Source organism: Oncorhynchus nerka, linkage group LG6 (genome assembly GCF_034236695.1).
Source record: "Oncorhynchus nerka isolate Pitt River linkage group LG6, Oner_Uvic_2.0, whole genome shotgun sequence".
In the NCBI taxonomy this organism is placed as follows: domain Eukaryota; kingdom Metazoa; phylum Chordata; class Actinopteri; order Salmoniformes; family Salmonidae; genus Oncorhynchus; species Oncorhynchus nerka.
The window spans coordinates 91,221,342-91,248,057 of record NC_088401.1 but is presented as its reverse complement, the minus strand read 5'-3'; the positions used below and the strand labels follow the sequence as shown (position 1 = coordinate 91,248,057).

General features: G+C 48.7%; 1 protein-coding gene across 1 annotated transcript in view; it reads right to left on the bottom strand.

Moving 5' to 3' along the window:
* Nucleotides 1-1,578: 1,578 nt before the first annotated feature.
* The window catches only part of atrx (ATRX chromatin remodeler), a 111,194-nt gene continuing 86,056 nt past the window's right edge, over nucleotides 1,579-26,716 (bottom strand). The window contains 8 exon segments of the mRNA XM_065020010.1: nucleotides 1,579-3,567; nucleotides 6,150-6,278; nucleotides 6,496-6,591; nucleotides 7,560-7,679; nucleotides 14,277-14,400; nucleotides 16,482-16,497; nucleotides 18,872-18,881; nucleotides 20,432-20,623. Of these exon segments, the coding sequence (XP_064876082.1) occupies nucleotides 3,337-3,567; nucleotides 6,150-6,278; nucleotides 6,496-6,591; nucleotides 7,560-7,679; nucleotides 14,277-14,400; nucleotides 16,482-16,497; nucleotides 18,872-18,881; nucleotides 20,432-20,623 (918 nt within the window). The 3' untranslated portion in view covers nucleotides 1,579-3,336.

Here is a 26,716-nt window from a genome sequence, read left to right as displayed (position 1 = left end):
TCCCTGTGCCCTGTGGTGTAGTCGGTATTCCCTGTGCCCTGTGGTGTAGTCGGTATTCCCTGTGGTGTAGTCGGTATTCCCTGTGGTGTAGTCAGTATTCCCTGTGGTGTAGTCGGTATTCCCTGTGGTGTAGTCGGTATTCCTGTGGTGTAGTCAGGTGGCCCTGGTGTAGTCAGTATTCCCCGTGGTGTAGTCAGTATTCCCTGTGGTGTAGTCAGTATTCCCGTGGTGTAGTCAGTATTCCCCGTGGTGTAGTCAGTATTCCTGTGGTGTAGTCAGTATTCCCTGTGGTGTAGTCAGTATTCCCCGTGTTCGGTATTCCTGTGGTGTGCGGTATTCCCCGTGGTGTATCGGTATTCCCTGTGGTGTAGTCAGTATTCCCTGTGCCCTGTGGTGTAGTCGGTATTCCCTGTGCCCTGTGGTGTAGTCGGTATTCCGTGCCCTGTGGTGTAGTCGGTATTCCTGTGGTGTAGTCGGTATTCCCTGTGGTGTAGTCGGTATTCCCTGTGGTGTGTCAGTATGCCCCGTGGTGTAGTCAGTATTCCCCGTGGTGTAGTCAGTATTCCCCGTGGTGTAGTCAGTATTCCCGTGGTGTAGTCAGTATTCCCGTGGTGTAGTCAGTATTCCCTGTGGTGTAGTCAGTATTCCCCGTGTATAGTCAGTGCCCTGTGGTGTAGTCAGTATTCCCTGTGGTGTAGTCAGTATTCCCTGTGGTGTAGTCAGTATTCTCCGTGGTGTAGTCAGTATTCCCTGTGGTGTAGTCAGTATGCCCTGTGGTGTAGTCAGTATTCCCCGTGGTGTAGTCAGTATTCCCCGTGGTGTAGTCAGTATTCCCTGTGGTGTAGTCAGTATTCCCTGTGGTGTAGTCAGTATTCCCCGTGGTGTAGTCAGTATTCCCTGTGGTGTAGTCAGTATTCCCTGTGGTGTAGTCAGTATTCCCTGTGGTGTAGTCGGTATTCCCCGTGGTGTAGTCATTCCCTGTGGTGTAGTCAGTATTCCCTGTGCCCTGTGGTGTAGTCATTCCCTGTGCCCTGGTGTAGTCATTCCTGTGCCCTGTGGTGTAGTCAGTATTCCCTGTGGTGTAGTCGGTATTCCCTGTGTGTAGTCGGTATTCCTGTGGTGTAGTCGGTATGCCCGTGGTGTAGTCGGTATGCCCGTGGTGTAGTCAGTATTCCCGTGGTGTAGTCAGTATTCCCTGTGGTGTAGTCAGTATTCCCTGTGGTGTAGTCAGTATTCCCGTGGTGTAGTCAGTATTCCCCATGGTGTAGTCAGTATTCCCGTGGTGTAGTCAGTATTCCCTGTGGTGTAGTCAGTATTCCCTGTGGTGTAGTCAGTATTCCCTGTGGTGTAGTCAGTATTCCCTGTGGTGTAGTCAGTATTCCCCGTGGTGTAGTCAGTATTCCCCGTGGTGTAGTCAGTATTCCCCGTGGTGTAGTCAGTATTCCCCGTGGTGTAGTCAGTATTCCCTGTGGTGTAGTCAGTATTCCTGTGCCCTGTGGTGTAGTCAGTATTCCCCGTGGTGTAGTCAGTATTCCCTGTGGTGTAGTCAGTGAAAGAAATGCCACAAAAACTAAAAAAGGTGGTCACCCTTTTGGTCACTTTATTAAATGTCATTTTAAATACTAAGATAGATAGTAGCAGTTCAGATCAATCAATGAATAGCAACAAAAAACCCAGTTGGTGTTTAAACACGAGAAGGACATTCTTGGGAGGGCGACAGGAGACATTTCAGAACGGAGGAACCCTGTCCACCAGGTCAGACAACCTCCTGTCCACCTGTCGACCCCGTCCCGTACCAGGGTTGGATTAGGATGCAACAAGTGGAACAGAAAGAGAAGGATGAACAGCACCCTGGGATATGGAGCTACGCTAGGCAACAACTTGACAACAAGAGCATGAGCTTTACAAAGAGAGAGAGAGTCCCGGGGAAGTGAGTGAGGGGAGAGGGACAGTTTGTTTAAAACGTCACGAGAGCATTCCATATTACCATTATAATAACCATGAGACAAATAGTGGAAATATTAAGGGCTACAAGCTAGAAAAATCATTCTCAAATTTAATTTACACAAAACTTTAGGAAATGGAATTAATGCCCTCATTTTGTTTTGTCATGGCTATGCATCAGAATCTCCCAAAAAGAGTTTTACAACACCAGCACGTCTGTCTGCCTGCGTGTGTCTGTCTGTCTGTCTGTCTGTCTGCGTGTGTCTGTCTGTCTGTCTGCGTGTGTCTGTCTGTCTGTCTGCGTGTGTCTGTCTGTCTGTCTGCCTGCGTGTGTCTGCCTGCGTGTGTCTGTCTGCGTGTGTCTGTCTGCGTCTGCCTGCGTGTCTGTCTGCCTGCGTGTCTGTCTGTCTGCCTGTCTGTCTGTCTGCCTGCCTGCGTGTCTGTCTGCCTGCGTGTCTGTCTGCCTGCGTGTCTGTCTGCCTGCGTGTCTGTCTGCCTGCCTGCGTGTCTGTCTGCCTGCCTGCGTGTCTGTCTGCCTGCCTGCGTGTCTGTCTGCCTGCGTGTCTGTCTGCCTGCGTGTCTGTCTGCCTGCGTGTCTGTCTGCCTGCGTGTCTGTCTGCCTGCGTGTCTGTCTGCCTGCGTGTGTCTCGGTAGAGGGAGGGTTCTATAGGGGATCTAATAATCTAGATGTTTAATATCCTAAAACAGTCCTGTCAGCACGGTGGTCCCACTCTGGGGGTTGGTTAGATAGACAGGCATTCATTAAAACGGTATCAAAACACAACATACAGAATAATCAATTCATTAAACAACCCCCTTCTTTAAGGGGAAAGAATAACGTAAAAGCATTGGGACAAAAACATTTCCCTTTCCTTACGCTATTTTAAATACATGAAAACTGAAGACAGAAGAGAAGTTGAATAACATTTAGGCGGTATGTACAGAATCTCAAATGACATTTCTAAAACGCCTTCATATAGTCCCCTATACAAGTCATGTCATTTCCTGCTTCAGGAGAGCTGGAGGGGAGCGGTGAGGGGCTCCGAGACCCTTCTCTCTGTGTCGTCTCTCACCTCCCCAGTGAAGGAGGGTTGTAAGACAGCGGGCAACGGCCCAGATCCCACCCCTATCCCCTACATAGTGCACTACTTCTAACCAAAACCCTAGGGCTCCGGGCTCCATCTAGTGCACTACGTAGGAGACAGAGCAGCATTAGGGAGCAGCCTACTGAGTGAGACAGTGAGGGGGCAGTGAGTGGGTCTGAGTCCCAAATGATACCCTATTGCCTAAATAGTGCACTACTTTTGACCAGAGCCAATATGAAGTGGATAGTGCACTATGTAGAGAATAGATAGGGGACTATGTGGAGCAAGCCCTGTGGTCCCCCTCCCCTTACAGGTTGCCCTTGGAGGGGCCGGGGTTCTTGCCGCCCATGGAAGGGTGGGTGGGATGACCCTGTAGTGCCCCCAGCTGTTGGTACAACCCCAAGAGTTCCATCTGGCTCATCCCTCCAGCTCCCAGCATGCCGTTCATCTGGCTCATCAGCTGGGCCTGGTTGGCCATGGCCATCTGCTGCTCTCTCACCTTCCTGTTGGTGATCACCTTCTGAACGTACATCATTAGCTGTGGAGGGGAGGCAGGGAGAGGTTAGGACTTCTCAGGTTCCATCAGAGAGAGACAGATGGAGAGAGAGGTCAGGAGACTTCTCAGGTTCCATCAGAGAGAGACAGATGGAGAGAGAGGTCAGGACTTCTCAGGTTCCATCAGAGACAGATGGAGAGAGAGGTTAGGACTTCTCAGGTTCCATCAGAGACAGATGGAGAGAGAGGTTAGGACTTCTCAGGTTCCATCAGAGAGAGACAGATGGAGAGAGAGGTTAGGACTTCTCAGGTTCCATCAGAGAGAGACAGATGGAGAGAGAGGTCAGGACTTCTCAGGTTCCATCAGAGAGAGACAGATGGAGAGAGAGGTCAGGACTTCTCAGGTTCCATCAGAGAGAGACAGATGGAGAGAGAGGTCAGGACTTCTCAGGTTCCATCAGAGACAGATGGAGATTAGCGAGACTAGGTGGTCATCAGCCTGAACAATAGAAAGAGAAGCAGGAGAGGTTTAGATAGCAGGTGGAAAGGAAACGTTTAAGGTAGTGTTGTCGTGCTAGCTTGTACCGTGTCGTGCTAGGTCCTGCTAGCTTGTGTCGTGTCAGGTCCTGCTAGGTCGTGCTAGCTTGTATCGTGTCGTGTTAGGTCCTGCTAGGTCATGCTAGCTTGTACCGTGTCGTGCTACGTCGTGTCGTGTTAGGTCCTGCTAGCTTGTACCGTGTCGTGCTAGGTCGTGCTAGCTTGTATCGTGTCGTGCTAGCTTGTATCGTGTTGTGCTAGGTCGTGTCGTGCTAGCTTGTATCATGTTGTGCTAGGTCGTGTCGTGCTAGCTTGTATCGTGTCGTGCTAGCTTGTATCATGTTGTGCTAGGTCGTGTCGTGCTAGCTTGTATCATGTTGTGCTAGGTCGTGTCGTGCTAGCTTGTATCATGTTGTGCTAGGTCGTGTCGTGCTAGCTTGTATCATGTTGTGCTAGGTCGTGTCGTGCTAGCTTGTATCATGTTATGTTAGGTCGGGTCATGCTAGCTTGTATCATGCTGTGCTAGGTCGGGTCATGCTAGCTTGTATCATGTTGTGTTCGTTCCTGCTAGGTCGTGCTAGCTTGTATCATGTTGTGTTAGGTCCTGCTAGGTCGTGCTAGCTTGTATCATGTCGTGTTAGTTCCTGCTAGGTCGTGCTAGCTTGTATCATGTCGTGTTAGTTCCTGCTAGGTCGTGCTAGCTTGTATCATGTCGTGTTAGGTCATGCTAGCTTGTATCATGTCGTGCTAGCTTGTATCATGTCGTGTTAGTTCCTGCTAGGTCGTGCTAGCTTGTATCATGTCGTGTTAGGTCATGCTAGCTTGTATCATGTTGTGTTAGGTCCTGCTAGGTCGTGCTAGCTTGTATCATGTCGTGTTAGGTCCTGCTAGGTCATGCTAGCTTGTATCATGTTGTGCTAGGTCGGGTCATGCTAGCTTGTATCATGTTGTGTTAGGTCCTGCTAGGTCATGCTAGCTTGTATCATGTTGTGCTAGGTTGTATCATGTGTTAGGTCGGGTCATGCTAGCTTGTATCATGTCGTGTTAGTTCCTGCTAGGTCATGCTAGCTTGTATCATGTTGTGCTAGGTCGGGTCATGCTAGGTTGTATCATGTGTTAGGTCGGGTCATGCTAGCTTGTATCATGTCGTGTTAGTTCCTGCTAGGTCCTGCTAGCTTGTATCATGTTGTGCTAGGTCGGGTCATGCTAGCTTGTATCATGTCGTGTTAGGTCCTGCTAGGTCGTGCTAGCTTGTGTCGTGTTAGGTCCTGCTAGGTCGTGCTAGCTTGTATCATGTCGTGTTAGGTCCTGCTAGGTCGTGCTAGCTTGTCTCATGTCGTGTTAGGTCCTGCTAGCTTGTATCATGTGCTAGGTCGTGTCGTGGAAGCTTGTATCATGTCATGCTAGGTCGTGTCGTGCTAGCTTGTATCTTATCGTGTTAGGTCCTGCTAGCTTGTCTCATGTCGTGTTGCTAGGTCCTGCTAGGTCGTGCTAGCTTGTCTCATGTTGTGTTAGGTCCTGCTCGCTTGTATCATGTTGTGCTAGGTCGTGTCGTGGAAGCTTGTATCATGTCATGCTAGGTCGGGTCGTGCTAGCTTGTATCATGTCGTGTTAGGTCCTGCTAGCTTGTATCATGTCGTGCTAGGTCCTGCTAGCTTGTATCATGTCGTGCTCCTGGTCCTGCTAGGTCATGCTAGCTTGTATCATGTCGTGTTAGGTCGTGCTAGCTTGTCTCATGTCGTGTTAGGTCGTGCTAGCTTGTCTCATGTCGTGTTAGGTCGTGCTAGCTTGTCTCATGTCGTGCTATTGGTCCTGCTAGGTCGTGTTAGGTCGTGCTAGCTTGTCTCATGTCGTGTTAGGTCTGTGTTCTAGCTTGTCTCATGTCGTGCTAGGTCGTGGTTCTAGCTTGTCTCATGTCGTGTTGTCTTCTAGGTCCTGCTAGCTTGTCTCATGTTGTGCTAGGTTATCTAGCTTGTCTCATGTCGTGTTAGGTCCTAGCTTGTCTCATGTTGTGCTAGGTCGTGCTAGGTCGTGCTAGCTTGTCTCATGTCGTGTTAGGTCGTGTCAGGTTAGAAGTTGTGATCTTACAGTCTGTTGCTTATTGAGGACGTCTCTGTAGACAGCTTCTCTTCGTTTGAGCTCCATCTCTACACTGGCCTGTCTCCCCAGAGCCATGGCCTGGACCTGGGACTCGGTTAGGGCTGGGTTCTCCTTCCACTAGAGAAGAAAGGAGGAGACTGGTCACAGCATGGACAACACACTGTTCTGACAGACCATACAACCAAAACTTCCTCACACCTCAAGTCTTCAACACAGGTTCTTAGGAGGATAGACAACTTCAGTGATGGTGAGAAGGACTCCAGCGCCCATTCCTCCTGATGGTGTCTTCTAGAGATTATCTAGTTAGATTATATTAGGTTGTCCCTCCACTCACCACTCTCCCGATGGTGTCCTCTAGAGATTCTCTGGGGAGGAATTTGAGAGCGTTGGTGGCCTCCATCACCTTCTGACGGCCCTGGTTGATCAACTCCTACAATCGTAGAAAAAAGATGTAAAAGTTTAAAAAATACATCTAGAACCCCAATTTAGAGTACTGGGTTAAATCTAGAACCCCTACTTAGAGTACTGGGTTAAATCTAGAACCCCTACTTAGAGTACTGGGTTAAATCTAGAACCCCTACTTAGAGTACTGGGTTAAATCTAGAAACCCTACTTAAAGTACTGGGTTAAATCTAGAACCCCTACTTAAAGTACTGGGTTAAATCTAGAACCCCTACTTAAAGTACTGGGTTAAATCTAGAACCCCTACTTAAAGTACTGGGTTAAATCTAGAACCCCTACTTAAAGTACTGGGTTAAATCTAGAACCCCTACTTAAAGTACTGGGTTAAATCTAGAACCCCTACTTAAAGTACTGGGTTAAATCTAGAACCCCTACTTAAAGTACTGGGTTAAATCTAGAACCCCTACTTAAAGTACTGGGTTAAATCTAGAACCCCTACTTAAAGTACTGGGTTAAATCTAGAACCCCTACTTAAAGTACTGGGTTAAATCTAGAACCCCTACTTAAAGTACTGTGTTAAATCTAGAACCCCTACTTAAAGTACTGGGCCATGGGAGGGCCACCAACCGGTGTGTGTGAGTATCATTTGGTCAATTCGCAGCAGGGTCTGAAATGCAGGACTCGGGGCTGGGCGAGTGTGTGTGTGACAGGGCAGTATGTGTGTGTGTGTGTGACAGGCAGTGTGTGTGTGTGGTACCTCCAGCTGAGGGTTGGACATAGAGGCCAGTGTGTGTGTGTGTGGTACCTCCAGCTGAGGGTTGGACATAGAGGCCAGTGTGTGTGTGTGTGGTACCTCTAGCTGAGGGTTGGACCTAGAGGCCAGTGTGTGTGTGTGGTACCTCCAGCTGAGGGTTGGACATAGAGGCCAGTGTGTGTGTGTGTGGTACCTCCAGCTGAGGTTGGACATAGAGGCCAGTGTGTGTGTGTGTGTGGTACCTCCAGCTGAGGGTTGGACATAGAGGCCAGTGCGGCAACGTTGAAGGGGAAGTAGCTGTTAGCTCCTCCCATGTCCATCTGTCCTCCGTACGCTCCATGGTTCACACGCAGAGACAGACCCTGGGACAGAGACAGAGAGGGTTATAGAGACAGACCCTGGGACAGAGACAGACCCTGGGACAGAGACAGACCCTGGGACAGAGACAGAGAGGGTTATAGAGACACACAGACACAGACCCTGGGACAGAGACAGAGAGGGTTATAGAGACAGAACCTGGGACAGAGACAGAGAGGGTTATAGAGACAGACCCTGGGACAGAGACAGAGAGGGTTATAGAGACACACAGAGACAGACCCTGGGACAGAGACAGAGAGGGTTATAGAGACAGACCCTGGGACAGAGACAGACCCTGGGACAGAGACAGAGAGGGTTATAGAGACAGACCCTGGGACAGAGACAGAACCTGGGACAGAGACAGACCCTGGGACAGAGACACACAGAGACAGACCCTGGGACAGAGACACACAGAGATAGAGACAGACCCTGGGACAGAGACAGAGAGGGTTATAGAGACAGAACCTGGGACAGAGACAGAGAGGGTTATAGAGACAGAACCTGGGACAGAGACAGAACCTGGGACAGAGACAGAACCTGGGACAGAGACAGAACCTGGGACAGAGACAGAACCTGGGACAGAGACAGAACCTGGGACAGAGACAGAACCTGGGACAGAGACAGAGAGGGTTATAGAGACAGACCCTGGGACAGAGACAGAGAGGGTTATAGAGACAGACCCTGGGACAGAGACAGAGAGGGTTATAGAGACAGACCCTGGGACAGAGACAGACCCTGGGACAGAGACAGAGAGGGTTATAGAGACATACCCTGGGACCGAGAGGGTTATGGAGACAGAGAGGGTTATAGAGACAGACCCTGGGACAGAGACAGAGAGGGTTATAGAGACAGACCCTGGGACAGAGACAGAGAGGGTTATAGAGAGACACAGAGACAGACCCTGGGACAGAGACAGAGAGGGTTATAGAGACAGAGAGGGTTATAGAGACACACAGAGACAGACCCTGGGACAGAGACAGAGAGGGTTATAGAGACAGACCCTGGGACAGAGACAGACCCTGGGACAGAGACAGAGAGGGTTATAGAGACAGACCCTGGGACAGAGACAGAACCTGGGACAGAGACAGACCCTGGGACAGAGACAGACACCTGGGACAGAGACAGAGAGGGTTATAGAGACAGAGAGGGTTATAGAGACAGAGAGGGTTATAGAGACAGACCCTGGGACAGAGACAGAGAGGGTTATAGAGACACACAGAGACAGACCCTGGGACAGAGACAGAGAGGGTTATAGAGACAGAGAGGGTTATAGAGACAGAGAGGGTTATAGAGACAGAGAGGGTTATAGAGACAGACCCTGGGACAGAGACAGAGAGGGTTATAGAGACACACAGAGACAGACCCTGGGACAGAGACAGAGAGGGTTATAGAGACAGAGAGGGTTATAGAGACAGAGAGGGTTATAGAGACAGTTAAGTCTTAGGTTGGAGTCATTAAAACTCGTTTTTCAACCACCACATTTCTTGTAAACAAACTATAGTTTCTGCAAGTCGGTTAGGACATCTACTTTGTGCATGACAAGTAATTTTTCCAACACATTTTTACAGACAGATTATTTCACTTATAATTCACTGTATCACAATTCCAGTGGGTCAGAAGTTTCCTGTGCCTTTAAACAGCTTGGACAATTATATCATGGCTTTAGGAGCTTCTTTTGAGTCAATTGGAGGTGTATTTGTGGATGTATTTCAAGGCCTACCTTCAAACTCAGTGCCTCTTTGCTTGACATCATGGGAAAAATCAAAAGATATCAGCCAAGGCCTGATTTCAGCCCCAATAAATGGTAGACCTCCACAACTCTGGTTCATCCTTGGAAGCAATTTCCAAACACCTGAAGGTGCCACATTCATCTGTACACACAATAGTATCCAAGTATAAACACCATGGGACCACGCAGCCGTCATACCGCTCAGTCAGAGACTGTAGCGTTCTCTGCTTCACGGAAACATGGCTCACTGGACAGACGCTATCGGAGTCGGTGCAGCCAGCTGGTTTCTCCACGCATCGCGCCGACAGAAACAAACATCTTTCTGGTAAGAAGAGGGGCGGGGGCGTATGCTTCATGGTTAACGTGACGTGGTGTGATGAAGGAAACATACAGGAACTCAAGTCCTTCTGTTCACCTGATTTAGAATTCCTCACAATCAAATGTCGACCGCATTATCTACCAAGAGAATTCTCTTCGATTATAATCACAGCCGTATATATCCCCCCCCAAGCAGACACATCGATGGCTCTGAACGAACTTTATTTGACTCTTTGCAAACTGGAATCCATATATCCGGAGGCTGCATTCATTGTAGCTGGGGATTTTAACAAGGCTAATCTGAAAACAAGACTCCCTAAATTTGATCAGCATATCGATTCCACACTGCCCTAACCCATCTGGACAAGAGGAATACCTATGTGAGAATGCTGTTCATCGACTACAGCTCGGCATTTAACACCATAGTGCCCTCCAAGCTCGTCATCAAACTCGAGACCCTGGGTCTCGACCCCGCCCTGTGCAACTGGGTACTGGACTTCCTGACGGGCCGCACCCAGGTGGTGAGGGTAGGCAACAACATCTCCACCCCGCTGATCCTCAACACGGGGGCCCCACAAGGGTGCGTTCTGAGCCCTCTCCTGTACTCCCTGTTCACCCACGACTGCGTGGCCACGCACGCCTCCAACTCAATCATCAAGTTTGCGGACAACACAACAGTGGTAGGCTTGATTACCAACAACGACAAGACGGCCTACAGGGAGGAGGTGAGGGCACTCGGAGTGTGGTGTCAGGAAAATAACCTCACACTCAACGTCAACAAAACTAAGGAGATGATTGTGGACTTCAGGAAACAGCAGAGGGAACACCCCCCTATCCACATCGATGGAACAGTAGTGGAGAGGGTAGTAAGTTAAGTTCCTCGGCGTACACATCACAGACAAACTGAATTGGTCCACCCACACAGACAGCATCGTGAAGAAGGCGCACTTGATTTAGGAAGGAGAGCATCGTGAAGAAGGCGCACTTAGTCTCTTTGATTTAGGAAGGAGAGGCGTTCTGTCTCCTGGTGATGAACGTACTTTGGTGTTAAAAGTGCAAATCAATCCCAGAACAGCAGCAAAGGACCTTGTGAAGATGCTGGAGGAAACAGATACAAAAGTATCTACAGTGGGGAGAACAAGTATTTAGTCAGCCACCAATTATGCAAGTTCTCCCACTTAAAAAGATGAGGCCTGTAATTTTCACACTTCAACTATGACAGACAAAATGAAGAAAAAAAATCCAGAACATCACATTGTAGGATTTATAATGAATTTATTTGCAAATTATGGTGGAAAAAAAGTATTTGGTCACCTAGAAACAAGCAAGATTTCTGGCTCTCACAGACCTGTAACTTCTTTAAGAGGCTCCTCTGTCCTCCACTCGTTACCTGTATTAATGGCACCTGTTTGAACTTCTTATCAGTATAAAAGACACCTGTCCACAACCTCAAACAGTCACACTCCAAACTCCACTATGGCCAAGACCAAAGAGATGTCAAAGGACACCAGAAACAAAATTGTAGACCTGCACCATGCTGGGAAGACTGGATCTGCAATAGGTAGGCAGCTTGGTTTGAAGAAATCAACTGTGGGAGCAATTATTAGGAAATGGAAGACATACAAGACCACTGATAATCTCCCTCGATCTGGGGCTCCACGCAAGATCTCACCCCGTGGGGTCAAAATGATCGCAAGAACGGTGAGCAAAAATCCCAGAACCACACGGGGGGACCTAGTGAATGACCTGCAGAGAGCTGGGACCAAAGTAACAAAGCCTACCATCAGTAACACACTACGCCGCCAGGGACTCAAATCCTGCAGTGCCAGACGTTTCCCCCTGCTTAAGCCAGTACATGTCCAGGCCCGTCTGAAGTTTGCTAGAGAGCATTTGGATGATCCAGAAGAAGATTGGGAGAATGTCATATGGTCAGATGAAACCAAAATAGAAATTTTTTGGTAAAAACTCAACTTGTCGTGTTTGGAGGACAAAGAATGCTGAGTTGCATCCAAAGAACACCAAACCTACTGTGAAGCATGGGGGTGGAAACATCATGCTTTGGGGCTGTTTTTCTGCAAAGGGACCAGGACGACTGATCCGTGTAAAGGAAAGAATGAATGGGGCCATGTATCATGAGATTGAGTGAAAACCTCCTTCCATCAGCAAGGGTATTGAAGATGAAACGTGGCTGGGTCTTTCAGCATGACAATGATCCCAAACACACCGCCCGGGCAACGAAGAAGTGGCTTCGTAAGAAGCATTTCAAGGTCCTGGAGTGGCCCAGCCAGTCTCCAGATCTCAACCCCATAGAAAATCTTTGGAGGGAGTTGAAAGTCTGTGTTGCCCAGCAACAGCCCCAAAACATCACTGCTCTAGAGGAGTTCTGCATGGAGGAATGGGCCAAAATACCAGCAACAGTGAAAACCTTGAAGACTTACAGAAAACGTTTGACCTCTGTCATTGCCAACAAAGGGTATATAACAAAGTATTGAGATAAACTTTTGTTATTGACCAAATACTTATTTTCCACCATAATTTGCAAATAAATTCATAAAAAATCCTACAATGTGATTTCCTGTATTTTTCCCCCTCATTTTGTCTGTCATAGTTGAAGTGTACCTATGATGAAAATTACAGGCCTCTCTCATCTTTTTAAGTGGGAGAACTTGCACAATTGGTCCTGTATCGACATAACCTGAAAGGCCGCTCAGCAAGGAAGAAGCCATTAAAAAAACAGACTATGGTTTGCAACTGCACATGACGACAAAGATTGTACTTCTTGGAGAAATGTCCTCTGGTCTGATGAAACAAAAATAGAACTGTTTGGCCATAATGACCATCGTTATGTTTGGAGGAAAAAGGGGAGGCTTGCGAGCCGAAGACAATATCCCAACCGTGAAGCACGGGGGTGGCAACATCATGCTGTGGGGTGCTTTGCTGCAGGAGGGACTGGTGCACTTCACAAAATAGATGGCATCATGAGGGACGAAAATTATGTGGATATATTGAAGCAGCATCTCAAGACATCAGTCAGGTAGTTAAAGCTTGGTCGCAAAATGGTCTTCCAAATGGACAATGACCCCAAGCATAATTCCAAAGTTGTGGCAAGTCAAGGTATTGGAGTGGCCATCACAAAGCCCTGACCTCAATCACATAGAACATTTGTGGGCAGAACTGAAAAGCGTGTGAGAGCAAGGAGGCCTACAAACCTGACTCAGTTACACCAGCTCTGTCAGGAGGAATCGGACAAAAAACTTATTGTGGGAAGCTTGTGGAAGGCTACCCAAAATGTTTGACCCAAGCTAAACAACTATAAGGCAATGCTACCAAATACTAATTGAGTGTATGTAAACTTCTGACCCACTGGGAATTTGATGAAAGAAATAAAAGCTGAAATAAATCATTCTCTCAACTATTATTCTGACATTTCACATTCTTAAAATAAAGTGGTGATCCTAACTGACCTAGGACAGGGAATATTTACTAGGATTAAAAGTCAGGATTTGTGAAAAACTGAGTTTAAATGTATTTGGCTGAGGTGTATGTAGACTTCTGACTTCAACTGTATATACAATGAGATCATCTTTGAGAACTAACAATCACCAAAATAAAAGCTAGACTGTCAGGGAGAATTCAAATTCCAAAAACAAATAATTTAGCAGTATTGATTTTGTGTTTGTGCAAAATAAAATCGCTTTAAACGGGCAACATTCTCTCAGCTCCATGGAGTAATTTGTAGAATTGCAGGAAATTGTCTTAAATGTTAAACAATTCACTACACGGCCAAGTTGGGGGCTCTACACGGCCAAGATGGGGGGCTCTCTACACGGCCAAGTTGGGGGGGCTCTACAAGATGGGGGGGGGGCTCTACACGGCCAAGATGGGGGGGCCTCTCTACACGGCCAAGATGGGGGGCTCTACACGGCCAAGATGGGGGGCTCTACACGGCCAAGATGGGGGGCTCTACACGGCCAAGATGGGGGGCTCTACACGGCCAAGTTGGGGGGCTCTACACGGCCAAGGCCAAGATTGGGGGGCTCTACACGGCCAAGATTGGGGGCTCTCTTGGGGGGCTCTACACGGCCAAGATGGGGGGCTCTACACGGCCAAGATGGGGGGGCTGGGGGCTCTAAAATGGGGGGCTCTACGGCCAAGATGGGGGCTCTACACGGCCAAGATTGGGGGGGGGCTCTAAAATGGGCTCTACACGGCCAAGATGGGGGCTCTACACGGCCAAGATGGGGGGGGCTGGGGATGGGGGGCTCTACACGGCCAAGATGGGGGCCAAGATGGGGGGCTCTACACAGCCAAGTTGGGGGGCTCTCTACACGGCCAAGTTGGGGGCTCTGGGCTCTACACGGCCAAGTTGGGGGGCTCTAAAATGGGCTCTACACGGCCAAGATGGGGGGGCCTCTAAAATCCAGCCACGCCGAAGGGCCAAGCTTAAAGGGTCAATGCAGACAGTTACATAGTTACCCAAATCGCTACCCGGACTAACTATTTAGCAGTTTCATGGCTTGGGGGTAGAAGCTGTTCAGAGTCTGTCTGACTGTACCTTCTTCTCCGCCTCGTACTCGGCCCAGGCTGCTTTGCGGTCCTCCTCGCTGAGAGCCTCCTCTTCCTTGTGATCCAGCAGGGAGTCATGTTCATGATAGCCCACAATCTGTTCCTTCCTATTGCTTAGGTTAAGGTCAGGCTAAGGTTAGGTCAGGTTAAGGTCATGGAGTCAAGTTCATGATAGCCCACAATTGGTCCCTTATTGGTGTGGTCCTACAGGAGAGAAGTTACAGCACGGTTAGGTTAAGGTCAGGCTAAGGTTAGGTCAGGTTAAGGTTAGGTTAAGGTCATGGAGTCAAGTTCATGATAGCCCACAATTGGTCCCTTATTGCTGTGGTCCTACAGGAGAGAAGTTACAGCACGGTTAGGTTAAGGTCATGGAGTCAAGTTCATGATAGCCCACAATTGGTCCCTTATTGCTGTGGTCCTACAGGAGAGAAGTTACAGCACGGTTAGGTTAAGGTCAGGCTAAGGTTAGGTCAGGTTAAGGTCATGGAGTCAAGTTCATGATAGCCCACAATTGGTCCCTTATTGCTGTGGTCTAGGAAGGGGTCCTACAGGAGAGATGGAGCCGTCAGCTAGGAAGGGGTCCTACAGGAGAGATGGAGCCGTCAGCTAGGAAGGGGTCCTACAGGAGAGAAGGAGCCGTCAGCTAGGAAGGGGTCCTACAGGAGAGAAGGAGCCGTCAGCTAGGAAGGGGTCCTACAGGAGAGATGGAGCCGTCAGCTAGGAAGGGGTCCTACAGGAGAGATGGAGCCGTCAGCTAGGACACCATGAAACCACAACCGACAGCACCAGTTCTTTTTTAACTAATCAAAACCCTAAAAGTGGAGAAAAAAAATACATTCTGTTAATCTGATCAGAGATGACAAAGTCCAACAGCTGGTTTGAGTGTTCTACTACAGGGTGGAACACCAGGCAGCTGGAGAGGAGGGATAGGGGGAGGAGAGGAGAGAGAAACGGGAGGAGGGAGGAGAAAGAAACGGGAGGAGGGAGGAGAAAGAAACGGGAGGAGAGGAGAGAGAAACGGGAGGAGGGAGGAGAGAGAAACGGGAGGAGGGAGGAGAAAGAAACGGGAGAGGAGAGAGAAACGGGAGGAGGGAGGAGAGAGAAACGGGAGGAGGGAGGAGAGAGAAACGGGAGGAGGGAGGAGAGAAACGGGAGGAGGGAGGAGAAAGAAACGGGAGGGAGGAGAGAGAAACGGGGGAGGGAGGAGAGAGAAACGGGAGGAGGGAGGAGGAAACGGGAGGAGAGGAGAGAGAAACGGGGGAGGGAGGAGAGAGAAACGGGAGGAGGAGGAGGAGAGGAGAGAGAAACGGGAGGAGAGAAGGGGGAGGGAGGAGAGAGAACGGGGGAGGGAGGAGAGAGAAACGGGAGGAGGGAGGAGAGAGAAACGGGGGAGGGAGGAGAGAGAAACGGGGAGGGAGGAGAGAGAAACGGGGGAGGGAGGAGAGAGAAACGGGGGGGAGGAGAGAAACGGGGGAGAGAGAGAAACGGGGGAGGGAGAGAGAGAAACGGGGGAGGGAGGGAGAGAAAACGGGGGGAGGGAGAGAAACAGGGGGAGGAGGAGAAGAGAAACGGGAGGAGGGAGGGGAGAGAGAAACGGGAGGAGAGAGAAACGGGAGGAGGAGAGAGAAACGGGAGGAGGGAGAAAACGGGAGGAGGGAGGAGAGAGAAACGGGAGGAGGGAGGAGAGAAACGGGAGGGGGAGAGAGAAACGGGAGGAGGGAGGAGAGAGAAACGGGAGGGAGGAGGAGGGAGGAGAGAGAAAGAAACGGGAGGAGGGAGGAGGGAGGAGAAAACGGGGGAGGGAGGAGAGAGAAACGGGGGAAGAAAGAAACGGGAGGAGGGAGGAGAGAGAAAAACGGGGGAGGGAGGAGAGAGAAACAGGAGGAGGGAGGAGAGAGAAACGGGGGGAGGGATTTTTACTCTAAATAGGCCTGATTAGGACAGCGACAAGATGGCCTACAGAGAGGAGGTAGGTACTCTGGAGGAGGGTGGAGAGAGAAACCAGGAGGGAGGACGTTAGCTAAACAAAGGAGCAGATTGTGGACTTCAGGAGGAACCAGGCCCCATTCCTCAGAGAACGGGGGAGAGCTGGGGGAGAGAGAGAAACGGGGGGGAGGGAGATTCCTCAGCGTACACATCTCGGAAAAGTTGTAATGGTGTAAGGCACGACAGCAACTATTCAACCTCAGTGTGCTGAAGAAATTCGGCCACTGAGTAGTTATGATGTATATAGTATATTTATTCATCACTACTGAGGATGTGGATCTGTGGAAGCCCTGAGCTGTGGAAGCCCTGAGCTGTGGAAGCCCTGACCTGTGGAAGTGGATCTGTGGAAGCCGACAGAATACTACAGGCTTACGGAGAGTTCGGCAGAAACATCTGAAACAGTAGACTACTGGGAGCCATTTCACCACTATAGACGGTAGACTACTGGGAGCCATTTCACCACTATAGACGGTAGACTACTGGGAGCCATTTCACCACTACAGACAGTAGACTACTGGGAGCCATTTCACCACTACAGACAGTAGACTACTGGGAGCCATTTCACCACTACAGACAGTAGACTACTGGGAGCCATTTCACCACTATAGACAGTAGACTACTGGGAGCCATTTCACCACTATAGACAGACTACTGGGAGCCATTTCACCACTACAGACGGTAGACTACTGGGAGCCATTTCACCACTATAGACAGTAGACTACTGGGAGCCATTTCACCACTATAGACGGTAGACTACTGGGAGCCATTTCACCACTATAGACAGTAGACTACTGGGAGCCATTTCACCACTATAGACAGTAGACTACTGGGAGCCATTTCACCACTATAGACAGTAGACTACTGGGAGCCATTTCACCACTATAGACAGTAGACTACTGGGAGCCATTTCACCACTATAGACGGTAGACTACTGGGAGCCATTTCACCACTATAGACGGTAGACTACTGGGAGCCATTTCACCACTATAGACAGTAGACTACTGGGAGCCATTTCACCACTATAGACAGTAGACTACTGGGAGCCATTTCACCACTATAGACAGTAGACTACTGGGAGCCATTTCACCACTATAGACAGTAGACTACTGGGAGCCATTTCACCACTATAGACAGTAGACTACTGGGAGCCATTTCACCACTATAGACAGTAGACTACTGGGAGCCATTTCACCACTATAGACAGTAGACTACTGGGAGCCATTTCACCACTATAGACAGTAGACTACTGGGAGCCCGTCAGTCCTGTACGGCAGCTAAATACTATTATGTCACCTGCTGAGAGCTGGGAACACACCTGCAGGGCCCCTTATGTATCTGTGTGTGTGTGTTGGGGCTTCTCCAGTGTCTGGGGTTAGTGGGGCCCCTGGTTGCTCCCTTCTCTGTCATTAGGAGGAAACAAGCTGCTTCCTTGGTCTGCAATTAGTGTTCACTATTCTAGAGCAGGAAGACAGGAAGCCTGTGTCCCAAATGGCTCCCTATTTAATGCACTACGTTAACCCTATAGGGCACTCTTTAGGGCACCCTATAGGGCACTCTCTTTTTTTTAAAGAGAGGGATGGACTAATGACACACCATCAGGTAGACTGATGGAGAGAGAGAGAAGAAAAAGTACTCAGGTGAGGAGAAGAGAGGGTGAGAGGTAGCTCAGTTGTAACTGCCTGTCCTGCCAACAGGGTCTGTGTTGTCGGTAGGTGTCCAGGATCAAAGATACTGTCAAAACCACAGAGACACTTGAAGGACAGCTGTGGACTGAAGGACAGCTGTGGACTGAAGGACAGCTGTGGACTGAAGGACAGCTGTGGACTGAACGATTCACCTCCCCTCTCCTTCCAAACGATTCACCTCCCCTCTCCTTCCAACCGATTCACCTCCCCTCCTTCCAAAGCGATTCACCTCCCCTCTCCTTCCAAGCCGATTCACCTCCCCTCCTTCCTACTGACGATTCACCTCCCTCTCCTTCCAAACGATTCACCTCCCCTCTCCTTCCAAACGATTCACCTCCCCTCTCCTTCCAAACGATTCACCTCCCCTCTCCTTCCAAACGATTCACCTCCCCTCTCCTTCCAAACGATTCACCTCCCCTCTCCTTCCAAACGATTCACCTCCCCTCTCCTTCCAAACGATTCACCTCCCCTCTCCTTCCAAACGATTCATCCATCTATTTGATAAAAGGCAGTAAACAGATGAATGTCGGGGGCAGCTGTGTTGTGCTGTTAGACAGCCTCTCTAAAGGCTGTGCTGAGATCATTAAACGGCATGGTGGGGCCCTCGGGGGCCAAACCAGCCTGTCACACAGCACCTGCACCCATGGGAGGAGAGGAAACAAAGGAACGAGAGACAGAGAGAGAGCTGGAGGGTGGACGCAGGACGGACAGACCGAGGGAGGGATAAACAACAGGGTTTATGACATCTCTAAAGATCAAAGGCAGCTGGCTGCACACTAACCTGTTATACATTCACACACACACACACACACCTGTGTCAGAGGGAGCAGGTTAACAGAGAGCATCTTGGCATTTAAATGTTATTTGGTTCACGTTGTTCCAGTGAAGGATATTGCGGTGTGTCTATACCCACACAGGGGGACCTGTTCCTCTGCAGGGGCTCGGTGAGCAGGGGGCCAGATGAGCTGCATGTTCCTCCAACAGAGAGGGGCCAGATGAGCTGCATGTTCATTTTATGAGAAGATGAGCTGCATTTCCCTCCACTACACAGATTTATGAGAGGGGGCCAGGTGAGCCATTCCCTCCACTACACAGATTTATGAGAGGGGGCCAGGTCCAGTGAAGGATATGGGCCACATGTTCCCTCCACTACACAGGTGTGTCCCTCCACTACACAGATTTATGAGAGGGGGCCAGATGAGCTGAATGTTCCTCCACTACACAGATTTATGAGAGAGAGGGCTGCATGTTCCCTCCACTACACAGATTTATGAGAGGGGGCCAGATGACCATGTTCCTCCACTACAGGAGAGGGGGCCAGATGAGCTGCATGTTCCCTCCACTACACAGATTTATGAGAGGGGGCCAGATGAGCTGCATGTTCCCTCCACTACACAGATTTATGAGAGGGGGCCAGATGAGCTGAATGTTCCCTCCACTACACAGATTTATGAGAGGGGGCCAGGTGAGCCACATGTTCCCTCCACTACACAGATTTATGAGAGGGGGCCAGATGAGCTGAAACTACACAGATTTATGAGAGGGGGCCAGATGAGCTGAATGTTCCCTCCACTACACAGATTTATGAGAGGGGGCCAGGTGAGCCACATGTTCCCTCCACTACACAGATTTATGAGAGGGGGCCAGATGAGCTGAATGTTCCCTCCACTACACAGATTTATGAGAGGGGGAGCCCCTCCACTACACAGATGAGAGGGGGCCAGATGAGCTGCATGTTCCCTCCACTGCACAGATTTATGAGAGGGGCCAGATGAGCTGCATGTTCCCTCCACTGAGAGGGGCCAGATGAGCTGCATGTTCCCTCCACTGTTCCCTCCCCTCCACTACACCAGATTGAATACTGAGAGAGGGGGCCAGATGAGCTGAATGTTCCCTCCACTGTTCCAGATGAGCTCCCTCCACTACACAGATTTATGAGAGGGGGCCAGATGAGGCTGAATGTTCCCTCCACTACACAGATTTATGAGAGGGGGCCAGATGGGCCACATGTTCCAGATGGGCCACATGTTCCCTCCACTACACAGATTTATGAGAGGGGGCCAGATGACATGTTCCCTGAATGAGAGGGGCCAGATCCCTCCCTCCACTACACAGATTTATGAGAGGGGGCCAGATGAGCTGAATGTTCCCTCCACTACACAGATTTATGAGAGGGGGCCAGATGGGCCACATGTTCCCTCCACTACACAGATTTATGAGAGGGGGCCAGATGAGCTGAATGTTCCCTCCACTACACAGATTTATGAGAGGGGGCCAGATGGGCCACATGTTCCCTCCACTACACAGATTTATGAGAGGGGGCCAGGTGAGCACACAAAACTGTGATTTGTCCAAATAACCAGTGACAATGGTTCCTCGTTATTAGTCACATCCCATCCTCCTGGGACAGATGTTACCGACGCCTGTCCTAGAGAGATTATACCCCCCCAGCCATCCCATCTAGCCTCGGTACCTTTGGCAGCATTGGCGTGGTCCTCTTGCTCTTCTTGCCAGTGGGATCATCCAGAAGGTCAGGTTCAAAGGCGTAGAGCTCCGTCAGCTCATTCATGGTGAAATGTCTCTCTATCTGCTGTTGGTCCACCACTCGGAAGGACAGAGACTGTTTAGCCACCTGGCGGTCATAGATCTTCTCTTCCATAGTACCCTGAGAGGGGAAGAGGACAGGTCAGAGGACAGGTTTACATCTATAGTACCCTGAGAGGGGAAAAGGACAGGTCAGAGGACAGGTTTACATCTATAGTACCCTGAGAGGGAAAGAGGACAGGTTTACATCTATAGTACCCTGAGAGGGGAAGAGGACAGGTTTACATCTATAGTACCCTGAGAGGGGAAGAGGACAGGTCAGAGGACAGGTTTACATCTATAGAACCCTGAGAGGGGAAGAGGACATGTTTACATCTATAGTACCCTGAGAGGGGAAGAGGACAGCTCATAGGACAGGTTTACATCTATAGTACCCTGAGAGGGGAAGAGGACAGGTTTACATCTATAGTACCCTGAGAGGGGAAGAGGACAGGTCAGAGGACAGGTTTACATCTATAGTACCCTGAGAGGGAAGAGGACAGGTTTACATCTATAGTACCCTGAGAGGGGAAGAGGACAGGTCAGAGGACAGGTTTACATCCCTATAGTTTACATCTACCCTGAGAGGGGAAGAGGATAGGTTTACATCTATAGTACCCTGAGAGGGGAAGAGGACAGGAGGACAGGTTTACATATATAGTACCCTGAGAGGGGAATAGGACAGGTCAGAGGACAGGTTTACATGAGAGGGGAAGAGGACAGGTTTACATCTATACAGAGGGGAAGAGGACCAGAGGACAGGCTGTACCCTGAGAGGGGGAATAGGACAGGTCAGAGGGAGAGGGGAGAGGACAGGTCAGAGGACAGGTTTACATCTATAGTACCCTGAGAGGGGAAGAGGACAGGTCAGAGGACAGGTTTACATCTATAGAACCCTGAGAGGGGAAGAGGACATGTTTACATCTATAGTACCCTGAGAGGGGAAGAGGACAGCTCATAGGACAGGTTTACATCTATAGTACCCTGAAAGGGGAAGAGGACAGGTTTACATCTATAGTACCCTGAGAGGGGAAGAGGACAGGTTTACATCTATAGTACCCTGAGAGGGGAAGAGGACAGGTCAGAGGACAGGTTTACATATATAGTACCCTGAGAGGGGAAGAGGACAGGTTTACATCTATAGTACCCTGAGAGGGGAAGAGGACAGGTCAGAGGACAGGTTTACATATATAGTACCCTGAGAGGAGAATAGGACAGGTTTACATCTATAGTACCCTGAGAGGGGAAGAGGACAGGTTTACATCTATAGTACCCTGAGAGGGGAAGAGGACAGGTCAGAGGACAGGTTTACATATATAGTACCCTGAGAGGAGAATAGGACAGGTTTACATCTATAGTACCTGAGAGGGGAAGAGGACAGGTTTACATCTATAGTACCCTGAGAGGGAAGAGGACAGGTCAGAGGACAGGTTTACATCTATAGTACCCTGAGAGGGAAGAGGACAGGTTTACATCTATAGTACCCTGAGAGGGAAGAGGACAGGTCAGAGGACAGGTTTACATATATAGTACCCTGAGAGGAGAATAGGACAGGTTTACATCTATAGTACCCTGAGAGGGGAAGAGGACAGGTTTACATCTATAGTACCCTGAGAGGGGAAGAGGACAGGTTTACATCTATAGAACCCTGAGAGGGGAAGAGGACAGGTTTACATCTATAGTACCCTGAGAGGGGAAGAGGACAGGTCAGAGGACAGGTTTACATCTATAGTACCCTGAGAGGGGAATAGGACAGGTCAGAGGACAGGTCAGAGGACAGGTATACATCTACAGTACCCTGAGAGGAGAAAAGGACATGTTTACATCTATAGAACCCTGAGAGGAGAATAGGACAGGTTTACATCTATAGTACCCTGAGAGGGTCAGAGACAGGTTTACATCTATAGTACCCTGAGAGGGGAAGAGGACAGGTTTACATCTATAGTACCCTGAGAGGGGAAGAGGACAGGTATACATCTATAGAACCCTGAGAGGAGAAGAGGACATGTTTACATCTATAGTACCCTGAGAGGGGAAGAGGACAGGTCAGAGGACAGGTATACATCTATAGTACCCAGAGAGGAGAAGAGGACAGGTTTACATCTATAGTACCCTGAGAGGGGAAGAGGACAGGTCAGAGGACAGGTTTACATCTATAGTACCCTGAGAGGGGAAGAGGACAGGTCAGAGGACAGGTTTACATCTATAGTACCCTGAGAGGGAAGAGGACAGGTTATACATCTATAGTACCCAGAGAGGGAAAGAGGACAGGTTTACATCTATAGTACCCTGAGAGGGGAAGAGGACAGGTCAGAGGACAGGTTTACATCTATAGTACCCTGAGAGGGTCAGAGGACAGGTTTACATCTATAGTACCCTGAGAGGGGAAGAGGACAGCTCATAGGACAGGTTTACATCTATAGTACCCTGAGAGGGGAAGAGGACATGTTTACATCTATAGAACCCTGAGAGGGGAAGAGGACATGTTTACATCTATAGTACCCTGAGAGGGGAAGAGGACAGGTCAGAGGACATGTTTACATCTATAGTACCCTGAGAGGAGAAGAGGACAGCTCATAGGACAGGTTTACATCTATAGTACCCTGAGAGGGGAAGAGGACAGGTTTACATCTATAGAACCCTGAGAGGGGAAGAGGACAGGTCAGAGGACAGGTTTACATCTATAGTACCCTGAGAGGGGAAGAGGACAGGTATACATCTATAGTACCCTGAGAGGGGAAGAGGACAGGTCAGAGGACAGGTTTGTTCTTGACTTGTCTAGTTAAATACATTTGAAAAGAATACACAGGGTAAACAAAAGTATTTCCAGGTCCACCACTCCACCCTGGACTTGACCTTTACAACCTGGTCCACCACTCCACCCTGGACTTGACCTTTACAACCTGGTCCACCACTCCACCCTGGACTTGACCTTTACAACCAGGTCCACCACTCCACCCTGGACTTGACCTTTACAACCTGGTCCACCACTCCACCCTGGACTTGACCTTTACAACCAGGTCCAGCACTCCACCCTGGACTTGACCTTTACAACCTGGTCCACCACTCCACCCTGGACTTGACCTTTACAACCTGGTCCACCACTCCACCCTGGACTTGACCTTTACAACCTGGTCCACCACTCCACCCTGGACTTGACCTTTACAACCAGGTCCACCTCTACAAGTAGCGGGACCCACGACTCCACCCCAACTAACCATGCCCACATATAGGACCCCTCAGATCAGACCTATGCCCATACTGCCCACCCCATGTCCCCCACTCCCACAAAGAGGGAGAAAGAGGAGAGTGCCCCCCACTCCCACAAAGAGGGTCTCAACATGGAAGTCACATCCACCCAGGCCGTGAGCAGACAAACAGGCCCAACCCCCACTCTTACACTCGCCCAAGCCAATGGCAAGTACCAGATGCTCAGCAGGCTCTGCTGACACTTACTGGTCTGAGGCCAAACCACACGACTAACAACATTGGACACTTTATGGAACAAAAAGCCTTCACTATCTCATCCTGGAATATCCCAGGCCTGAGGTCATCTGCCTTTGGCCTAAAGAGCAGGATCCTGGACTTCATCAAATAAATCAGAAATACAGACATTGTCATCCTACAAGAAACATGGTATAGAGGAGATGGACCCACTGGTTGTCCTCTAGGTTACAGAGAGCTGGTAGTCCCATCCACCACACTACCAGGTGGGTGGTATAGAGGAGATGGACCCACTGGTTGTCCTCTAGGTTACAGAGAGCTGATAGTCCCATCCACCACACTACCAGGTGGGTGGTATAGAGGAGATGGACCCACTGGTTGCCCTCTAGGTTACAGAGAGCTGGTAGTCCCATCCACCACACTACCAGGTGGGTGGTATAGAGGAGATGGACCCACTGGTTGTCCTCTAGGTTACAGAGAGCTGGTAGTCCCATCCACCACACTACCAGGTATGAAACAGGGAAGAGACTCAGGTCTGATCTATACCAAATTAGCATACCCCCTAACTCACTCTATTAAATTAGCCAAAACAGGAACATTCTACATTTGTCTAGAAATTCATAAGGAAATGATCTTAACAGAGAAAAATGTCCTCCTGTGTGCTACCTATATCCCCCCACTAGAATCCCCATTCTTTAATAAAGACAGCATCTGCATCCTAGAGGGGGAGATCAACCATTTCCAGGCCCAGGGACATGTACTAGTCTGTGGCGACCTAAATGCCAGAACCGGACAAGAACCTAACACCCTCAGCACACAGGGGGACAAACAACCTACCTGGTGACAGCATTCCCTCCCACATATGCCCCCCTAGACACAACTACGACAACATAACCAACAAAAACATAGTCAATGGTGGGCTTCGAGGGGACTCCTACAGTAGGTACACCTATAGCTCATCACTTGGCAGTAGTACTGTAGACTACTTTATCACTGAACTCAACCCAGAGTCTCTCAGAGTTCACAGTGAGCCCATTGTCCATCAGATCACAGCAAAATCACAGTCTACTTGAACAGAGCAATGCCAAAGGAACTGAGTAACATTAAGAACTACTATAGATGGAAGGAAAGTAGTGTGGAAACCTAACAAAAAAATATTATTAGGCAACAACACATTCAATCTCTTTTAGACAACTTCCTGGACAAAACATTTCACTGTAATAGTGAAGGTGTAAACTTGGCAATAGAAAACCTTAACAGTATATTTGACCTCTCAGCTTCCCTATCAAATCTAAACAATTAAAACAGAAAACTGATAAAAATGAACAACTATGTGACCTCTAAGCTTCCCTTTCAAATATAAAAATGTCAACCAAAAAAAGCGAAGAAAATTAACAATGACCAAATGAAGAATGCAAAAACCTAAGAAAGAAATAGAAATCTGCCAAAAACAGAGCCTCAGAAAACCTGGGTTTTCTCAGAAAGCCTTCACTATGGGGACAGAAATACACTACAGAAAAAGAGGGAACAGCATTTCAGATATCAGCTCAACGTAATTGAAGAATCCCATAGACTCTAACCACTTCTGGGAAAATTGGAAAACGCTAAACAGACAAAACTAAGAATTATCTATCCAAAATGGAGATGTCTGGGTAAACCACTTCTCCAATCCTTTTGGCTCTATAACAAAGAACAAAGAGCCAAAACATAAACATGATCAAATACAAATCTTAGAATCAACTATTAAAGATCAGAACCCACTGGATTCCAGAACCCACTGGATTCCAGAACCCACTGGATTCCAGAACCCACTGGATTCTCCAATTACATTGAATGAACTACAGGACAAAATAAAAACCCTCCAACCCAAAAAGGCCTGTGGTGTTGATGGTATCCTCAATGAAGTGATAAAATATACAGACCACAAATTCTAATTCACTATTTTTTATATTAATTGGCTATACTAAAACTCTTTATCACCCTTAGCTCTGGCATCTTCCCCAATATTTGGAACCAAGGACTGATCACCCCAATCCACAAAAGTAGAGACAAATTTGACCCTAAAAACTACCGTGGGATATGCATCAACAGCAACATTGGGAAAATCTTCTGCATTAGAGTTAGTGAGACTTAGTTTGCATTCCATTGCTTTTCTGAAGACAAAGGAATTGGAACATTATTGAAGATTTATGATAAAAAACATCCTAAAGATTGATTCTATACATCGTTTGACATGTTTCTACGAACTGTAATATAACTTTTGGGACTTTTCGTCCGACCTTTCGACTTGCATGTGCGTTTGGATTTGTTTACCAAACACCCTAACAAAAAGGAGGTATTTGGACACGAATGATGAACTTCATCAAAAATTGATTGTGGATTCCTGGGAGTGCATTCTGAAGATAAGTGAATATTTATATTTCTGATTAATGTTGACTGTGCAACATGGCGGATATCTCTTTGGCTGGTTTGGTCTCCGAGCGCCGTACTCAGATTATTGCATGTTGTGCTTTTTTTCCATATTTAAAATTTTTTAAAAACCTAACACAGCCGTTGCATTAAGGAGAAGAGTATCTATAATTCCATGCATAATAGTTATATCTTTTATCAATGTTTATTACGAGTATTGCTGTAAAATGATGTGGCTCTCTGCAAAATCACCAGATGTTTTAGCACTACTAATCATAACGCGCCAATGTAAACTCTGATGTTTGGATATAAATATGAACTT